This window comes from Muntiacus reevesi, chromosome 9 (assembly GCF_963930625.1).
Source record: "Muntiacus reevesi chromosome 9, mMunRee1.1, whole genome shotgun sequence".
NCBI classification, from domain to species: domain Eukaryota; kingdom Metazoa; phylum Chordata; class Mammalia; order Artiodactyla; family Cervidae; genus Muntiacus; species Muntiacus reevesi.
In genome coordinates this window covers 66918207-66938234 of record NC_089257.1, presented here as the reverse complement: position 1 = coordinate 66938234, position 20028 = coordinate 66918207, and the positions used below count along the sequence as shown (strand labels likewise).

At 48.0% G+C, this 20028-nt stretch overlaps 1 protein-coding gene across 1 annotated transcript in view; it reads left to right on the top strand.

Moving 5' to 3' along the window:
• The window catches only part of ZBTB16 (zinc finger and BTB domain containing 16), a 198935-nt gene that overhangs the window by 121761 nt on the left and 57146 nt on the right, over nucleotides 1–20028 (top strand). The window contains exon 4 of the mRNA XM_065943751.1: nucleotides 8804–8890. Coding sequence (XP_065799823.1) covers nucleotides 8804–8890 — 87 coding nt within the window. The remainder of the gene's footprint in view (nucleotides 1–8803; nucleotides 8891–20028) is intronic.

Below are 20028 nucleotides of genomic sequence, written 5' to 3'. Positions count from 1 at the left end.
CAATCCCTCACCCTTTAAATTAGCCCGACAATGTGTGTGCGTGTGTGTGTGATTATAGTGAAATATGTCTTTACAAATGTGAGCTCACTTTACACAAGATAAATGGCCCCCAAATAGCTGTACATTGAATTTCAGTAAAATCAATCATACTTTGCACAAAGGAGTTCTTGAAAGGAGTCCTGGCCCCGAGCCCGCCTGGGCTGGTGGTCGTGTCACTGACCGGTTCTGTGGCCCTGCCGCGGCCCGTGGGGTCCAGCACTTTGCCCAGCTTCTCACAACCCCTTTGGGACTGCTCTTGCTGTTCCCATTTTACAGAGGAAACGACAGTGTCACTGAGATTAGGCAACTCGCTGAGGGTCACAGCTGGTGATTTGCTTAGCTGGGATTTGAATTCTGGTCTGACACGAATCCTGCACTCCTGACCACATTCTGCTGTGCCCCTCCCACCCGCCAGGGTATAAAGAACATTAGTAATCTCCTGTCCGCACAGTGCCTGGTGATTAACCAGAGGTTTGTAGTCATTAACATCTGTGATCTCCTTGGGTTCTCATAGCCTCAAGTGAGGCGGATGGATCCGCTCATTCCCATTTTACAGATGGAGATGAAGGTGTGTTGAGGTGTGATGAGGGGTGTGAGGCCCACGGCGGTGGCATGGCAGAGGCGGGCCTGGGACCGTTCTCCCCACTCTGGATCCTGCCCTTCTCTCCTCTGGTTCGCCCTGATCTGTAATTGCCGGGGAGGATAGCGAGGGTCTAGCCCACTTGATCCCCATGTGGCTCTGCCTCTTTGCTACTGAATTCATCTTCCTGTGATCCAGACCCTACCTGTCCCTCCCCACTCTCTGATGCATGCCAGCCAGCCAGCCTCCTCACTCTTCCTCTGTCTGGAATGGACTTTCTTAAAACTGTGGGCTTACCTCCTCGGATATCAGCTCATCCCATAAAAACAGCCCCCGCCTTCTCTGGCCCTTTTCACTTATTTAGTTCTCTCTTTATGGCTTATGGCCACCTATGTTATATCTATTGACTTTTAATAGTGTGCTTCCCCTCTTGAATATAAGCTCCTTGAGGGCCAGGATGTGATCTTTTCTTCATGTGTTGTAATTCCCCCTCTTGGCATCTACTTAACAGACATCCAGAGAACATCCCCTTTGTGTAGGGAGGAGATGGCAGGGAATGTCTGTCCCTGAGCCATGCCCTGCATGAGCCCCAAGAAATTTTTTGGGGGAGTGTAAAAAGTGCTATGTCCTTATATGCCCATTGTGTTCAACTGGCATGACCTTCCCCCCCACCCCCTTGCCCTGATGCTTTATAAATGTGTTAGTGGCTGGGTGATGTCACCGTAATGCATTTTGGGAATGGCCATGTGGTTTATGCACACTTGAGTTGCTCTGAATGCAAGCCTGACATCACACTGGAGGCAGCAGCAAACAACATATGCACAGTAAACAGGCAGAGACTGTCCTATTGATTAACAGATGAGGCCTCTATTATCGATCAAAGCCTGGCGAGGAAATTTATCACTTTTAATTTCAGGGCTGCCAAATATTTCTGCCTCTGAGCCAGCCATTACAGAGACAATTTAAAGGCACACGCCTCCTTGGGAGAGGGGGGCTCTCTGCCTCCCTCTACCCAGTTCTTATGTCCTGTAACTGCCTGTCCTTGCTCTTGGGCTTGGGGTTTGCGGAGGGAGTCTGGGTGGGGATGGGGAGTACAGAGGCTTCGTGAGTGGAGGCGGCCATGGGAGCCTATGTCCATGGTATCCACGTGGGAGGGGGTCGCCACCCACAGTCACTGAGGATGGGGGACTTTCACACACTCAGCTCAGTGTTGTGACTTCAGCAAGGCAGGGGGTGGAGAGCGGAGGACTTTAAAAGCAGCCAGATGTGGTCAGGCCTGGGCCAAGCCGCTACCCTTGCTCAGATCACGTGTGCTGTAATCTGCTTTATCTTCATTTGGCTTCTGCGATGTCACACATCCGGCCCATGATTGCCTACCTGGCCTCCCTGCTTCTCAGTCATTAAGGCAGGTGCTCCTGCAGTCACATGGATGGCTGTTTTCTAAGAACCCTCGTCACCGCAGCCCTTTGAAGCTGCAGCCTGAGTGGGCTCCTCACCCAGAGGCAGGGCTCCAGCATCATGGCGATGGTAATGGTGGGCCCTCCCCTTTCTAGCCCCTGCTTGCCTACTGAGGCCCTCCTTCCCTTTCTTCTTTAGGGACCCAGGAGGGGACCTCCCTGGTGGTCTAATAGTTAAGGCACTCCACCTGTCCATTGCCGGGAGCACAGGTTCAGTCCCTAGTCAAGGAACTAAGATCACACATGCCATGTGGCATGGCCAACAAAACCTGTAAGTCCTTTAGGGAGCTATGAAAACTGGTAAGGTCAAAGGAAAAATTAGGGTTAAAATCCAGCTCCTTACAGGTCTGCAGAAATTCATTGCTAGCTGATGATTTGGAGCTGGGGGGAGTTTCTCACTATAAGCGGGGATGGTTTCCTCTGCCCCGAGTCTTCCCACCTCTGCCCTTTGAGGTACTTGCTGCATTTCCAGTATGAATGGATGAAAAGTGGCCTGGCTGCCTCCAGGGTGGATGCACGTGGTGACTGCTTTGCCATCAAGTTCCCTGGCTCTTTCTTAGAAGCTCTTGAAGCCACTTACAGGTGCTTGGCCCTGGGACACCCTGCAGCTTGTAGGGACACCCAGAGGGGATCATGGTATTCTCCCTGCCTTGAGGCAAAATTCTACTTCAGCCATTGAAGACAAATGACAATATTTATTTTTGAAACTCTTAAGGAAAAGCAATTTCATATTTTTCCTGGGGCACTTTATCATTCATTTATTTAGTCCGCTGTGTAATATTTATTGAGCTCCTAATAGAGTATATATCCTGCTCCTTATCAGGAATGTAGTCAAGATCATGCCCTAAATGTTTATTAGTATTTAAGTCTATACTAGTATAACTTCTATTCTGAGTTCTTGCCTTTAGTGTGCTAAATACTCCAAGACAATTATAAGATGCTTGCTCCTTGGAAGAAAAGCTATGACAAACCTAGACGGTATATTAAAAAGCAGAAACATCACTTTGCTGACAGAGGTCCATATAGTCAAAGCTATGGTTTTTCCAAGTCATGGACAGATGTGAGAGTTCATCCATGTGTGAGGACAAACTGTGAGGATCACAAAGAAGGTTGAGCACCAAAGAATTGATGCTTTCTAACTGTGGTGCTGGAGAAGACTCTTAAGAGTCCGTTGAACTGCAAGGAGATCAAACCAGTCAATCCTAAGGGAAATCAGTCCTGAATATTCATTGGAAGAATTGATGCTGAAGCTAAAGCTCTGATACTTTGGTCACCTGACGCCAGGAGTCAACTCTTTGGAAAAGACCCTGATGCTGGGAAAGATTGAGGGCAAAAGGAGAAGAGGGCAACGGAGGATGAGATGGTTGGATGACATCACCAACTCAATGGGCATGAGTTTGAGCAAACTGTAGGAGATAGTGAAGGACAGGGAAGCCTGGCGTGCTGCAATTTATGGAGTGCACAGAGTTGGACTTGACTTAGTGACTGAATAACAAAGATTTAAAAATTACTTAAAAGCAGTGAAATATCTGGAATAACAGGCAGATTTGGCCTTGGAGTACAGAATGAAGCAGGGCAAAGCCAAGAGAACTCACTGGTCATAGCAAACACCCTCTTCCAACAACTCAAGAGAAAACTCTACACATGGACATCACCAGATGGTCAACACTGAAATCAGATTGATTATATTCTTTTCAGCCAAAGATGGAGAAGCTCTATACAGTCGGCAAAAACAAGACTGGGAGCTGACTGTGGCTCAGATCATGAACCCCTTACTGCCAAATTCAGACTTAAATTGAAGAAAATAGGGAAAATCACTAGACCATTCAGGTATGACCTAAATCAAATCCCTAATGATTATACAGTGGAAGTGAGAAATAGATTTAAGGGACTAGATCTGATAGAGTGCCTGATGAACTATGGACGGAGGTTCGTGACACTGGACAGGAGACAGGGATCAAGACCATCCCCAAGAAAAAGAAATGCAAGAAAGCAAACTGGCTGTCTGAGGAGGACTTACAAATAGCTATGAAAAGAGGGAAGTGAAAAGCAAAGGAGAAAAGGAAAGATATTCCCATTTGAATGCATAGTTCCGAAGAATAGTGAGGAGAGGTAAGAAAGTCTTCCTCAGCAATCAATGCAAAGAGATAGAGGAAAACAATACAATGGGAAAGACTAGAGATCTCTTCAAGAAAATTAGAGATACCAAGGGAGCATTTCATGCAAAGATGGGCCCAATAAGGGACAGAAATGGTATGGACCTAACAGAAGCAGAAGATATTAAGAAGAGGTGGCAAGAATACATAGAACTGTACAAAAAAGATCTTCATGACCCAGATAATCACGATGGTGTGATCACTCACCTAGAGCCAGACATCCTGGAATGTGAAGTCAAGTGGGTCTTATAGGAAGCAACACTACGAACAAAACTAGTAGAGGTGATGGAATTCCAGTTGAGCTCTTTCAAATCTTAAAAGATAATGCTGTGAAAGTGCTGCACTCAATATGCCAGCAAATTTGGAAAACTCAGCAGTGGCCACAGGACTGGACAAGGTCAGTTTTCATTCCAATCCCAAAGAAAGGCAATCCCAAAGAATGCTCAAACTACCACACAATTGCACTCATCTCACACGCTAGTAAAGTAATGCTCAAAATTCTCCAAGCCAGGCTTCAGCAATACATGAACTGTGAACTTCCAGGTGTTAAATCTGGTTTTAGAAAAGGGATTTAGAAAAGGGTTTTAGAAAAGGGAACCAGAGATCAAATTGCCAACATCCGCTGGATCATCGAAAAAGTAAGACAGTTTCAGAAAAACATTTATTTCTGCTTTATTGACTGTGCCAAAGCGTTTGACTGTGTGGATCACAACAGACTGTGGAAAATTCTTCAAGAGATGGGAATACCAGACCACCTGACCTGCCTCTTGAGAAACCTGTATGCAGATCAGAAAGCAACAGTTAGAACTGGACATGGAACAACAGACTGGTTCCAGATAGGAAAAGGAGTACGTCAAGGCTGTATATTGTCACCCTGCTTATTTAACTTATATGCAGAGTACATCATGAGAAACACTGGGCTGGAGGAAGCACAAGCTGGAATCAAGATTGCTGGGAGAAATATCAAGAACCTCAGCTATGCAGATGACACTGCCTTTATGTCAGAAAGTGAAGAAAAACTAAAGAGCCTTTTGATGAAAATGAAAGAGGAGAGTGAAAAAGTTGGCTTAAAGCTCAACATTCAGAAAACTAAGATCATGGCATCTGGTCCCATCACTTCATGGGAAATAGATGGGGAAACAGTGGAAACAGTGGCTAACTTTATTTTTCTGGGCTCCAAAATCACTGCAGATAGTGATTGCAGCCATGAAATTAAAAGACGCTTACTCCTTGGAAGGAAAGTTATGACCAACCTAGACAGCATATTAAAAAGCAGAGACATTACTTTGTCAAAAAATATCTGTCTAGTCAAGGCTGTGGTTTTCCCAGTGCTCATGTATGGATATGAGAGTTGGACTGTGAAGAAAGCTGAGTGCCAAGAATTGATGCTTTTGAACTGTGGTGTTGGAGAAGACTCTTGAGAGTCCCTTGGACTGCACGAAGATCCGGTCAGTCCATCCTAAAAGAGATCAGTCCTGGGTGTTCATTGGAAGGACTGACGGTAAAGCTGAAACTGCCACCTTATGTGAAGAGGTGACTCATTGGAAAAGACCCTGATGCTGGGAAAGATTGAGGGCAGGAGGAGAAGGGGACGACAGAGCATGAGATGGTTGGATGGCACCACTGACTCAATGGAGTTTGGGTGGACTCCGGGAGTTGGTGATGGACAGGGAGGCCTGGTGTGCTTCGGCTCATGGGGTTGCAAAGAACTGGACACGACTGAGCAACTAAACTGAAAAGCCGTGGAACTTTTTTTTTTTTCCTAACTATAATTTTACAGAAAACTTTGAGGTATAAAAGGGATAAATTGGATTTTTTGTGGGAGGAGGAAGTCTAGAGTCCAGGTTCATATTCGTGAAGCATCTTTGCAGATGGACCCCTGGTGAGGCTGAAGGGTATGTGGAGGAAGAGGAAAGGCTCTAAAGTCAGGCTGCCTGCGTTTGAGTCCACCTGTGCAGTTAGCCACTGTGTGACAATGAAGAAGCTACTTAACCTCTGTGAACTTGAGTTGAATCATCCGCTAAATGGGGGTAATCACACTGTGTCCTTTAAAAGCTTGTTAGGATTAAATGAAATGATACATGCTGGATACACAGGCCTTACTCCTGGCATATGCTATGTTGTTTAGTTGCTTAAATTGTGACTCTTGCAACCCCATGAACTGTGGCCCACCAGGAAATCTGAGGTGTTTTGCAAACAGCACTAGACTGCTTTCTTCTATAAATATGTGAAATAAATAGTTGTGCCTCTTATGCGACTCGAATACAAAACTAAAACACAGGCACACTTACAGAAGTGCTCAGGCTTGTCGAAAGGAACAAAGCGCAGAGCAGATAGCAGATTGGAAAGGGCAGAGCGGCGAGGGGCCGGCGTGTTTGGCACATGTGTGCTTTGGTCTTGGAAATGGACTAGGACTGGAACGGACAGGAATGAGGAGGGGTGTTGCTCGGTCACCGTGACCCAGGAGAGCCCAGCGGCTCCCAGAGAGGGCTGGCAAGGACAGTTCCCAATGGAGTTGGACAGCTGACCGGGTGAGGTGATGGAACACCTTGAAGCCAAGTAGAGGAGTTTAGTGAAAGTTGCTCAGTCGTGTCCTACTCTTTGCGACTCCATGGACCGCACAGTCCATGGAATTCTCCAGGCCAGAATATTGGAGTGAGTAACTGTCCCTTCTCCAGGGGATCTTCCCAACTCAGGGATCCAACCCAGGTCTGCCACATATCAGGCAGATTGTTCACCAGCTGAGCCACCAGGGACGCCCAGAGAGGATTTTAGAGTCAGTGCAAATTGTGAGTCGTTGTATATTTTTGAGCAAGGAAGTGTGAGGAATCAGGAACCTGCCTCTGTTGGGTGGATCAGAGGGTCGCTGGTGGTGTGGGAGTCCTCCTCGAGTCATCCATTGTTCTGGGCACGACTCACAAGGGCCTCGGTAGGGGCAGTGGTTATCAACACGCAGGGGGCGAGATGCATCTAGAAGACATTTGGAGGGAAACCTGCCAAAGCTTGTGACGGGTGCCCCCTAGACGAAGTAGCAGAGCCCCAAAGCCATGAGCAAGTGGTAGAAAGTCATTGTCACATTGTGGCACTGTTATTTTGATGCTTGTAAAACTGGTTCCAAAAAAGCTGATCCAATTGAATTGTACTGAACTGATTTTGTTTATTCCACAAATATGTACAGTCATTCATTCCCACTGGGTGTTAGGCAGATACAACTGTGCGTGCAATGACATACTTCCTCCTCGGGGAGCTGGAGACAGGTCCACAGGCATTTAGGAGAGAGCCTGGTGAGACGGCGACCTGGAACAAACAGGATGCCATGGGAGCATTGGAGAGGGGCCCCCTCACCAGACCCGGGACAAGGGTGGGAGCCGAAGCGTGATGATGTCCTGTGGGGCTGCGGAGCGGGGTGGACTGTCAGAGCCAGAGGCGGTACAGAAGGATGCTCAGAGAGCTCACAGTGAGGAAGTGCCGGGCTCCTCCAGGGGCCCAGAGCCTCTCAGGAGGGCTGGAAACCAGGGAACAAGACCGAGGAGCGAGAGAAGAAGCAGGAGAGAGAAGCGCAGGAAGGGCTTTGTGAGTTACCCTGTGGACTGTGGACCTTATTCTGAAGGAGAGTCATCCAGACATTTTAAATGGTCAGCTGCAGGTGGTACCTAGGGGTTAGGCAGTTAAATATTTTTATGTTTATTTTTTGGTAGATGTGGTATGGTTTGATGTTTTAAAAATACTTACATTTATTGATTTATTTGGCTGTTCCAGGTCTTAGTTGGAGAACTTTGAACTTCTTTGAGACATTCTAACTCTTAGTTGTGGCATGTGGGATCTAGTTCCTTGACCAGGGATTGAACCCGAGCACCCTGCATTGGAAGCATGGAGCCTTAGACACTGGACCACCAGGAAAGTCCCGACAGTTTGGTTTTAGACACACAGAAAGTGAAACTGTTAGTTGCTCAGATGTGTCTCACTCTTTGCAGTCCCACAGACTGTAGCCTGCTAGTCTCCTCTGTGAGATTTCTCAGGCAAGAATTCTGGAGTGAGTTGCCATTTCCTTCTCCAGGGGATCTTCCTGACCCAGGGATGGAACCTGGGTCTCCTGTATTGCAGTCAGATTCTTTACCATCTGAGCCCCCAGGGAAGCCCCTAGGCATACGCAGGGAATTTTCCAGGTACTGATGTGTCAGCAGTTTCTTTTTTCCCATAAAGTATAGTCTGGGCAGCAGGGCACGTTTCCCCTCACAGTATCAGGGACTCCTTTCCATCCCTCACTGGGTGCCAAGAGCCCTTCTTCTTGCATATCTCTCCCGGATCCCTTCGCTGTTTGTTATGGCTGTTCTGGTTCTGTTCCCTCTTCCGTCTGGGAGAACCCTCGGTGGGGGCATTTGGGAGCTCAGTTGGGGGGTGATCACATCTTGGAGGTGGGTCCAGGCTGGCTCTGGGGCCGTGGGTTATCCCTGACTTGAGATCTTCACAGATGTTCAGCCCCTTCCCCCAGGGTCCACCTGCAGGATTTTAGCTCAGGACGCCTTTTCCTAATGCAGTGTCACTCGGTAACTGCCTCCCCTTTCTTTCAGCGGGTGCCAAAGCCTTTGTCTGCGATCAGTGTGGTGCCCAGTTCTCAAAGGAGGAAGCCCTGGAGACGCACAGGCAGACCCATACTGGTGAGTGGGTGACCCCATCTTCCAGGTCCATTGTGATGGCGCATGGATGTGAGTATCTTGCCCTTGTTTCCCTGGGGAGCTGTGAGTGGGGTGGTTTGTGCCATGTTCAGCTACCCTTGCTTGTGGAGCTGGTTGGGCAGGAACTTATAAGTGTGACTTTGCCCCGGAAGAACAGCTGCCTGGATCAGGCCAAGGCCTCTGTCGCTAATAGGCCACTTGGAGCCCATCTCCATGGAGACGCTGGTACTTTCAGAGGCTTTAGAAAGGCAGTGATGTTGTCTAACTCTGAAGCCCTCTTGCGGCCCAGTGGGCTGGCCCTCCGTCTGCAAGAGTCTAGTCATTGTCTGAAAGAAAGCGGTCTATCCACAGACGTGCATCTGAGCAGTACTATCTAACAGTGATATTGCCGTGATTTCAAACCACTGATTTCATAGCATCAGCGTCGTCTTGTCATGGCACTTGGCGTCATCCTCATCATTGTAGCTCATGCTTGCTTAACGTTCATGACGTGCCAGGCCCTGCTCTCTGTGCTCTACCTGATCTCGTTTAGCCAATCTTTCCATTACTCTGTAAAGTAGAAAGCTACTCCCGTGTCCTTGATAAGGAAACCGAGATTCAAAGGAGGGTAAGTGACTTGCTGAAGTGAACAGTGGGGACAGGAATGGTACAGGTTTGATCCTGACATGACACTGCCATTTACTGTCTGTGGAGCCATGAAACAGTTACTTCAGCTCTCTTAATTTGAGTTTCTTCACCTGTTGGGAAAGTAGGGTAATACCAGTATCTACCTTGTAACATAGATTTGTTGGGGGGATTAAATAAGATATTTTATTTGGAGTGTTTAGGAGAATGCTTGGCTCATAATAAGCATTCAATAAATAGTAGTAGATGCATATAATGTAATAAATATTTATTGAGTTCCTGTAATATGCTGGGCACTGTTGGGGTCTTTGAGGTCTAGTAACGTATGAGACAGATAGCATTCTTCATGGAGATTCCAATAAGGCGATAGGATAGGCAAATGATTGTGTAGTATAATGCCAGGCATTCTACTCACACGAGTGAGAAAAAATATAGCAGGATAAGGGAGGAAAGTGGTATTTTAGGTCAGATGGTCAGTCTTCTCTGAGAAGGTGACATCTAAGCCCAGTCCTAAAGTTGGAAAGTGAGTGAGTTACTTAAAGGTTTCAGGGAAGACAGTCTGAGTAAAGAGAACAAACACTTTAACACTCCTGCATGTGGGGTGAATTTGACAAGTTCGTGGAAGAGCAGTGTGGTGGTAGGGGGCAGGCAGGGAGGTGCAGAGAGCGGTGGGAGATGAGGTCAGAAATCAGGTGGGCCTCTCAGTCCTGGCACGAATTTGGATTTTATTCTGCGTGTGCCGAGAGTCCATTGTGGGGGGGTGGGGATAAAATATTTGCAAATCATAACATTTGGTTAGAAACCTTTGATTTGAAAATATAAGGAACTCTTAGAACTCTAATAAAAATACAAACAACCAAAGCAAAAACTGTGCAGAGGATCTGACTGAATAGACATGTCTCCAAAATAAACAAATAGTCATTGAGCACATGAAAAGATGCTTGACATCATTAGCCATCGGGGAACTACAAATCAAAATCACAATGAGATACTAAATGCTTTACACCCACCAAGATGTAGCTTAATAAAAATGCAGGCAATGAGAAGTGTTGTTGAGATTGTGGAAAAATCAGAACCCTCATACACTGCTGGTGGGAGTGTAAAATGGTGCAGCCACTTTGGAAAACAGGCAGTTCCTCAAAAGGTAACAGATACTGTGACCCAGCAATTCTATTCCTGCATATATGAAAACATATATCTACACAAAAACTTTCACATAAGTGTTCATAACAACATCTTTATAATAGCCAAAAAGTAGAGATAACTCAGTGTCTACCTACTGATGAATGGATACACAAAAGGTAGTTTATCCAATGGAGTAGTTTATACAATGGAGTATTACTCATCTATACAAAGGAATGAAATGCTGGTACATTCTATAACATTTTAAAGACGAATCCTAAAAACATTAATGCTCAGTGGAAGGATCCTGTCACAAAGGCCACGTGTTGTATGGTTCTACTTATATGAAACATCCAGAATGGGCAAATCTCTAGACAGAAAGTAAATTAGTAAGGGGCTAGGAGATTTGGGGGGAAATGGTAAATGCTAATGGGTACAGAGTTTCTTTTTGGGGTGATTAAAATGTTCTAAAATTGATTGTGGTGATGGTTGCGCATCTCTGAGTACATTAAAAAGTACTGACTTTGTCCTTGAAAAGTGTGAATGGTGTATCATATGGTATATGAATTATGACTCAGTAAACTACATATACATACACACACACACACCTATGCAGACAAACATTTATAGAAAATGGGCAAAGCAGTCCTTTGGAGGGTGTTGAATGGAGGATGACATGACTTGATTTATGGGTTTAAAATATTGCCCCAGTTCCTGTGTTGATAATTGACCGCAGGAGTGTTTGTTACCAATTGCTATGCAAGGAAAACCACTCTAATAGTAGATTAAAGCCACAGTGTGTTAACATATCAGACATTTCTGTAGGTGACTGTGCTCAGCTGAGCAACTTTCACTTGGGGTCTCTCACGTGGTCGCATGGGGTGGTATGTGGGCCTGGGTGTCCACGATGGTGCCCTCCCTCTCGTATTTGCCTCCCAGTCCTCCTCTCGGTGGCCTCTCTCTTCAGCAGAGCAGCCTGCACCTCTCACCCAGGACTCCAAGAGTCAGGAAGCAGAAACTGCCAGCCTTCTTAAAAGCTAGGCAGGAGACACGTAGCCACCATATTTCATTGCTCTCAGCAGGCACAGGTCAACCCCAGATTCAAAGGATGGAAGAGTAAATTCCCTCTCTTAGTGGAGATGGACACAGAGGGAAGGAAGAACTGGTGGCAGCCCTCTGTGGAGACAAGCCCCTGAGCTGCTACAGGGGCCGGAAGGGCAGAAGGAAGACCAGTCAGCTGCTGCTGCTCTTTGTGATCACCATCAGTATTTTCTCGTCTTCCTGCCCCTCAAAATCAGCCTCTGCACGTGGAAGACATATGTCATAGCCCTGGTATCATGCACTCTGGGCTGGTGTTGCCCTGACCTGTGGCATTAAGCAGAACTTCCTCGGTGAGCTGCCATCCCAATCAGTGTCTCCCTGGCCCAGTTCTAGAGAAGGGCACTTGGCCAGAAGATTTTGCCCAGGATCCCAGAGCTGATTTCCTTAAAAGCCAGGGAAGGATGCATGTCTCCCAGGCTCCCGGCCGTTTCTTATTGCCTCTGGACCGCACATGTAACTGAGCATCCTGCTCTGAGAATTCCAGTCGGGGGCTGAGGACACCGAACTCTGAGCCAGCTTTGTGAAGCAGCTTAATTCTGTCCGTCCAGATTAAATTTGCAGCAGCAGGGAGCAAGCTGCCCTCACTGCCAGGGCCAGGGCAAGAGACCGAGTCCCTGCCGGGTGAGCAGATGGGGATGTCGTTCACAGACAGGACCCCACACACTTATTGAGCACCTTCTGTGTATCTGGCACCCACCGGGGATATGGCAGTGAGCAACGCAGACGTGCTCCCTGTATTGTTTTTCAAACGGCTTTAGTGAGATGTAATTCACATCCTGGTCACATGTTTAAAGGATCCACTTCTGTAGTTTTTGATATATTAGTGTATTTTTAAGACTGTCATAAAAGATATATAAATGTGCCATTTTAACTTTAAAGTATATAATTCAGTGGTGTAAAATGACAATGCAACCTGCTTTTAGAGTTTGGTATTGATTGGGCTTTGAAAACCAGGAGGTGTCTTAGGACCAGTGTCATACGTTAGTGAGAATTTGAAAGTGATCAACGTTTTTCAGAAGAGAATATTAGTTCCAAGTACTTTGGCCACCTGATGCAAAGGGTCACCTCATTGGAAAAGACCCTGATGCTGGGAAAAGACTGAGGGCAGGAGGAGAAGGGGGTGACAGAGGATGAGATTGATCGGATGGCATCATCTCCTCAATGGACATGAGTTTGAGCAAACTCTGGGAGATCGTGGAGGACAGGAAAGCCTGGCGCATCAGACATGACTGAGAGACTGAACAGTGATTGGCAAGAACCTGAAGTTTGAGTCAGAAGTTGAGGAGGGGATGGGGTCTGAGTTCGCTGTCTAGCAGGTGGATAACCTTGTTCCTCATCCTTTCTGCCCTTCAAATCTCCTCACCTGCAAAGGGGTGTAGTGCCCATCCTTCCTGTAGCAGAGGTGGAGCCCGGCGCCTTCAGACCTGTTTGGGGGCAGGGGACAGTACTGTGGAGCAGGCATTGGGAATCTTAGATCCCTGACCGAGGATCAAGCCTGTGGCCCTTACATTAGAAGTAAGTCTTAACCACTGGAGTCTTAACCCTCAGACTGACTTCCGCTTTATCTCCGAGTTGAATCCAAATTGTGCAGAAGAGACCAGGGTGGATGCTTTAAGAAGGGCTCCCTTCCCACCTGACTGTGAGTGAGGGACAAGTTCCCTTGCCATGAGAAGCGTTTGGCCCCTCCTGGTATTGGGCAGGCTGTCCTCGGCTGGGGAGAGAGGTGGTGGTGGCCGTATCGTCAGCTTCAGGTTGGCAACGAGGCAGTTCTTCTTACATGCAAAGCTGTGTTATCACCTATAGAACCTGGGCTTCTCAGACTTCCCAAATAATCAATGAAAAAATACAATGTGACATCTAGATGCCATCTCTGTTCTAAGAAAGGGGGCCTCTGAGAAAGAGAGAGGCTGGGTTATAAGGAATGCTGAAAGTGATGCTAAAGCTGTTGGACTGGGGATGGCCGGGGACGCAGGGTACCAGATAGCCTTTAAGAGAGTGGCCAGGAGAGCAGGGAGGAAGCTCTGAGAAGGAAGAGACCCTGTGAGAGTAAAGTCATGGTATTGTCATCTTATGTTTCTGATACCTACGTTTATCAAACACTTTCTTCCACTGTACCCATTTCACAGATGAGACCATGGAGGCCTAGAAGCCCAGCACTAGGAAGTGAAGAGCTGGCACTTGACCCAACTCTGACTTCAGTGCTCTTTCTACCAATCCCCAGCACCTGCTCATTGACTTACTCTTGTCCATGGGTATGTGGCTGGACGGTTTAGGGAGAGCTTGTGTAGCTCATGGCCGTGTCCTGGGCAGAGCTCTTTTGGATCCCTGCGACCTATTTAAGCATCCTCAATACCCTGATGATCATGTGCCCCTCGGGAGACAGTGTACAATATCCCTGAAATAGATAGGGTCTGAGAGTTCCATGTCCAAAGCCGCCCTGCCACGTGAGGAATTCACAGAGCTGAAGTGTAGCATGGCGTTGGATGGGTGATCGGAGTGCTTCTCAGATAGTCTTGACACTGCAGAATGAATTTAGTAGAAAGTATTTCCAATCCCATTTTCGCCACACAAACATCATCGGCAGGTCTCACCCTTTCAGGGCCTCCACTTACCCTGGAGGACTTCTGTCCCCGTGGGTGTGACCTTCCTTATCCCCTCCCTCCAGGGTCTTGGCGGGCTCCAGCTGGTGCTCAGGGACAACACATTCATGGTTGGGCTGGGCGCAGGCTTCGTTGTCACACTTCAGTTTTCTGTTTTGCTACAGCTAAGACTTTGAGGAGATAAACAGAGATCACTTTACACCTTTTATATTATGACAAATACATATTGCAAAACACTGCTGCTTCCAAAATGTTTGGGTTGCAGAGCAGTCAGGAATTAACAGCTCTGCAGCTCCCCAAGATGCCTGTACTTCATTTACACATCAGAATTTTTTTTACACTGTTCAGTAAAATAAAAAGCGAGAAAACACACATACAAGCACGTACACACACGCGCCCAGCGCACCACTTGGATTCTATATCAGGAATGTCTTAAATTAGTAAGTAGTTCTTTAAAAGTCCAGATAAATTGATAAATACCATTAATGGCTTAATTTATACTCCGGGTTTGAAATTTGACACACGGACAGTATCTTGGCTCAGGAAACACAAGTGGTTTTGTGCCAGAGGTTTTAATGACCGATCAGTAATATAAATTGCTGCATCACTGAACAGAAATAGCTTCCCTGTGTCATTTGATCTGGAAACTTCTCCGGCCAGGCAGCAGTTAATAAATTTAAAAATAATTACCCTCTTCATTCAAAGTCAAACTAATTAGGAGTGGGTTTTACAAATCATAATGTTGTCCGAGCCACTGTACATCCTCATTTGGGACGTGAACAGGCCTGGGGGCAACAGATGGGATCGGGTGGCATTAATTAGAGGGCAGGGGAGATAGCTCAGCTGCTGAGCTGAGGGCGAGGGGGCTGGGCCAGTCTGCAGCAGGCCCTGTGGGGAAGGGGGGAGATCTCAGTGCGGCAGCCTTGGAGTTCCTTCAGCTGAAGGTTCCTTCAGCTCTTTTAATCCATATGTAGGAGACTCAGAGGCTTCACAGGTGGCATTAGTGGTAAAGAACCTGCCTGCCAACACAGGAGACACAAGAGATGCAACTTCGATCCCTGGGTCGAGAAGATCTCCTGGAGGAGGGCACGTACTTGCCTGAAAAATCCCATGGACAGAGGAGCCTGGCGGGCTGCAGCCCATAGGGTCACACAGAGTCGGACATGACTGAAGTGACTTAACACGTTGGCATGTAGGGAACTCAGAACAGCTCCCCGTGTGCGATCTGAACATAAGAGAGACGGGGCCAGTGCTAGTGTTAGGGGGCCAGGCCAGAGAGCCTGTGAGAACCCCCACAGCAGGAAAGGCAGATGTGCAGATGGCTACTCGGGGAGGATGACCTCTCGAGGGCTTTATTCACCAGGCAAGTTGGGGCCCTGATAGCACGGTTCAGGTTTGTCTTGCAGTTTCAAGAAAGCGGGACCCTTGGAACCCAGTCTCGTGTGACATTCAGGGTATTCGGAGCACTTGGGATCTGGTGTCAGACTGTCTAGATTCAAGTCCTCTCTAGTCCCATCACTTCCACGTTTTATGAGCTTGGGCAGGTTGCTTAACTTTCCCTAAGCCCATTTCTTCCTTGGTAATGTGACAGCAACGATGCTGTTGTACAAGGGATGTTGTGAGGATTTAATTTGATGATCCATGGAAAGCACTCAGCATAGGCCTTGCATGGAGTAAGCGCTCAGTCAGTGGTGATGGTGGTTACTAACACTGCACCGTCATGGTCTTTGCCATGCCCTTGGAGAGCATCCTTTCCCCTGACTGGGTAGGTGAGAGGGGAAGGGGCAGGTTATGGTAAGAAGGGAGTAAGAATGGGGTACAGCTGCTTTGCCGAGCTGATGCGATCTTTGAGGATCCCTGATGTGTCCTTTGGTCAAGAGGATGTTTCCAGTGTACCTGTAGAGCCAACAGCCCCTGCTGTCTGTGCAGCGGGGAGAGGTGAGGGCAGAATGAAGTTGTGCATGTGGAACCACCTCTCAGAGCAGATTTCATGGATTTTATTTAAGGCCCTAGTTCCTAGAATGCCCGAAGCTTCCCGGGCAGGACTGCCCTCTTCTGATGTTTAAACTGATGACATATCCAACGAGGCTGGACAGGCTACAGAACTGGGGTTAGCACAGAACAAGTTCTTGTGTCCCCCCTTCCAGGAGCTTGAGTCCCCCTCTGGTGTCCTGGCCCATGTCTGTTACCATTAGGAACTTGGGTATTCTGGAAATATAAGTCGGACCTGTGTCATCCCACTTTATGCCCTCGTAGTGCCCTGGTAAGGAAAAGAGACAGATGCTAGATGTCTAAACTCATTCCTGAGCTTAGGAGTTCTGGGGCTAGGAAGCTTCGTAGATGCCTTAGAGCCCAGGACAGTCAATCTCCAGACTTGTTGCAAAGCAATTCCACTCTCTCCTCCAGCCCACGCCCTGCCCCACGAGGTCGGCCAGGTGAGTGACTTGTGTTCGCTACACATCAGAGTAGCCTGTGCAGCTGATTTGTCCCATCCTTCCTTCATTCATTTATCCCCTAAGTTTTAAAGTACCTACTGTGTGCAAGGGGTGGGCCCTGCCTTCCTGAAGGCTACAGTGTGTTGTGGAGGAAATGAACAAGGCGGGTGAATTTGCTTTGGTTGCAGATAATATTGTCTTCCCAGGTGGCGCTAGTGGTAAAACAGACAAACAACAACAAAAAACCCCCTGCCTGCCAATGCAGGAGACATAGGAGATGCAGGTTCAACCCCTGGCTCAGGAACATCCCCTGGAGGAGGGCATGACAACCCACTCCAGTACTCTTGCCTGGAGAATCCCATGGACAGAGGAGCCTGGCAGACTACAGTCCATGAGGTTGCAGAGTCAGACATGACTGAAGCAACTTAGCATGCACGCATAGATAATATAGTAGCTGTACTCTATTGGATATTTTGGAGATATAATTTTATTAAGTCCTTATTGCCATCCTAAAACATAGACATTTTCCTTCCCTGTTCTTTGCTAGAGAAAATTAAAACTTAGGAAAGTTAAGGATGACCTGACCAGGATGGCTAAAATGTGTGCTTCGGGCTCCTGCACCCTAAAGCCTGTGTTTTAATGCTGCTTCCCCTCCCAGTGTGGGCCTGGGCATCATACCTAATGTGCAGAGCCGGGGGCTCAGCTCTGCCCACTCAACAGCCTAAAAAGCTAGGGCTCAGAAGCCTATATTTGCTGAGGGGGGTCAGTTGAGAACAAATAAGCCAAACCAGAATTAGGACCCACGAGTTCTTACTTCCAGGCCAAAGTACTCTGCACTCTTGACTACAAATAAGGACTTTATTTTGCTGGCCTAGAAAAACTTGTTTCATTTCCACCTTCCTGCGTCACAGAGAAAGCCATTCAAGCGGATGCAAATGCTGAGGTGCTCGTTCTCAGCTTCTCCATGTCAGCCTCAGGAGGGTCGTGCGGTCCAGAACAGCTAACTCACCTGGCAGTCAGGGGCCAAGGGCAGCGGTGCCAAGCCCTGATAGCACGGAGCGGGCGCTGGAGGTGCCCTGCCCCAGGGCCCTCTCCTCCTGAGTGTGAAGGAGGCTCGGAGGCGCCTTGTCGTGGCTCTGGGAGGAGCAGGCAGTGACAGCGCACACACACACGCGCACACACATATGCACACCTTTTGATCGTGCAGAGAGTGTGCCCCCACCTTGGTGTTGTCGGCTGCCTGCTTGAACTGGCCCCTCTGTCCCTCCTGATATTTTAGGGATGCTTGGAAAGAGCTTCGGGGACAGCCTCTGGCCCTGAAATCCAGAGGAGAAAATGAAGTCCTTGTTTGGAGGACTTTGGGTGGTGGATGAGCAGGCGGGGCCGAGAACTGAAGAGGGTAAGCAGCTACATTCCTTCCCTGGGGTGGCTGCTGGCCTGGGCCCCCCCTCCCGCCCTGGGCCTGGCACCAGGGGTGCTGGGCACGGAGGAGCCCTGTCAGGGAGGCTGGCTCCTGTCCTCCTGCAGGAGGAAAACCAGCAACTGTTCTGGCTCCTCCTCCCAAGGGCAGTCTCTTGGTTCCCCTGACCCTGCAGAGGATGGGGGAGGGAAAGGGAGAAGGGCCAGCAGTTGAGAAAGAACTTCCTCTCCCCAAAACTTGACATGGAGAAAAGGCAGAACAAGCCTCCCACCCCGGCCCCCGCTGGAGGGCATGGGTGGGACAGGGCGGGGGCGGTCATCGGATGGCACGTGGGCTCCCCTTGGATTGCGTGACCTCCCCATTGAAAGCATAATAGCTTTTGACTTTTATAAATATCAGGGGTGATTGGTATAGCATTTCACGTGGTGTGCCAGGGAATTGAACCCGAGAAAGCCTGAGCTGGGGACGGCTGCAGGACGTCATGGACTCTTGGGGACGGAGGGTCATGTGCTCCTGTTTATACAGTCACTGCTCCAGCATAGACTTACTCTTGAGCTCGTTTTGTGCTATTACTATCAAGGCATGTTTGATGCCTAATATGGAGTTTTGTTTTCCAAGCCCAGGGCTCTCGGCTCTGTTGGAACTGCTTGCTGTGGCGTAGAGAACCACAGCTTGGCTGTCCCCTGCTGCCCAGACATGCCTTCCTTCTGCACCGGTCACCCTAGCGGTGCCAGGGTCCCTCTGGCTCCTTCTGGACTGACCTCCAGTGCTTCTTATGAATAGATTTTTTTTTTTGAGTGATTTTAGATTTACAACAAAATAGAGTGGAAAGCCCAGAGTATCCCATATACCCTGTACTCCCCACCCCACCACAACTCCCTCACTGTCAACATCCCTCATCAGAATGGTGCATTTGTTACCCCTGATGAACCCAGGTTGATACATCATTATCCCGCAAAGTTTATGTTAACGGGTCACTCTCGTTGTTGTAAATTCTCTGGGTTTTGATAAATGTATAATGATGTGTATTCACCATTGTATCATACAGAAGAGTTTCACTGCCCTGCAGAACCTCTGAGCTCTGCCCATCCATCACCCCAATACTTTTGCATGAAGCGTTAATGTTTTGAGGGGATTGGTGGTGTTTAGCTCTCTTGGGATTGGAGAAGAAAATTGAACTGAGATTGATTTGGGTTAGAAGAGGTTAAAGCTCATTCATTCAGTAGATGTCTTGAGCATCTGCTGTATGCTGGACATTGATGCTGGGCCCTGGGATAAAGATATAGCAGTGAGCAGGCTCGTTCACCAGTCCCCACCTCCAGCAATCTCCCATCATAGTGGAAATGATGAGCATCATTGTTGTGTGGGGGCTGCTTGGTATCAGGGAAAATAAGAATGAACTAGGGGAAAGGAGAACTGAGTTCTTATCCTGGCTCTGTCACAGGCTTGCTTTATGACATGGGACAAATTGCCTTGTTTCTCTACCTCTCTCAAATATCGGGAGTGGGAATTAGGTAAGAAATATAGCTGTTTGAGAGGCTGCATGCTTCCAAGCACAGGCTAAAGTTCTGATCTTGGATGGATGGTCTACATTTTTCTTCACTTCAGCGCATTTGTACCTATGACTGTTACAGGGGATTCCCAGTTGGCCCAGTGGTAAGGAATCTGTCTGCAGATACAGGAGACACAGGTTCGATCCCTAGGTGGGGAAAACCCTTTGGAATAGGAAATAGCAACCCATTCCAGTATTCTTGCCTGGAGAACCCCATGAACAGAGGAGTCTGGTGGTCTGCAGTTCATGGGGCCACAAAGAGTCGG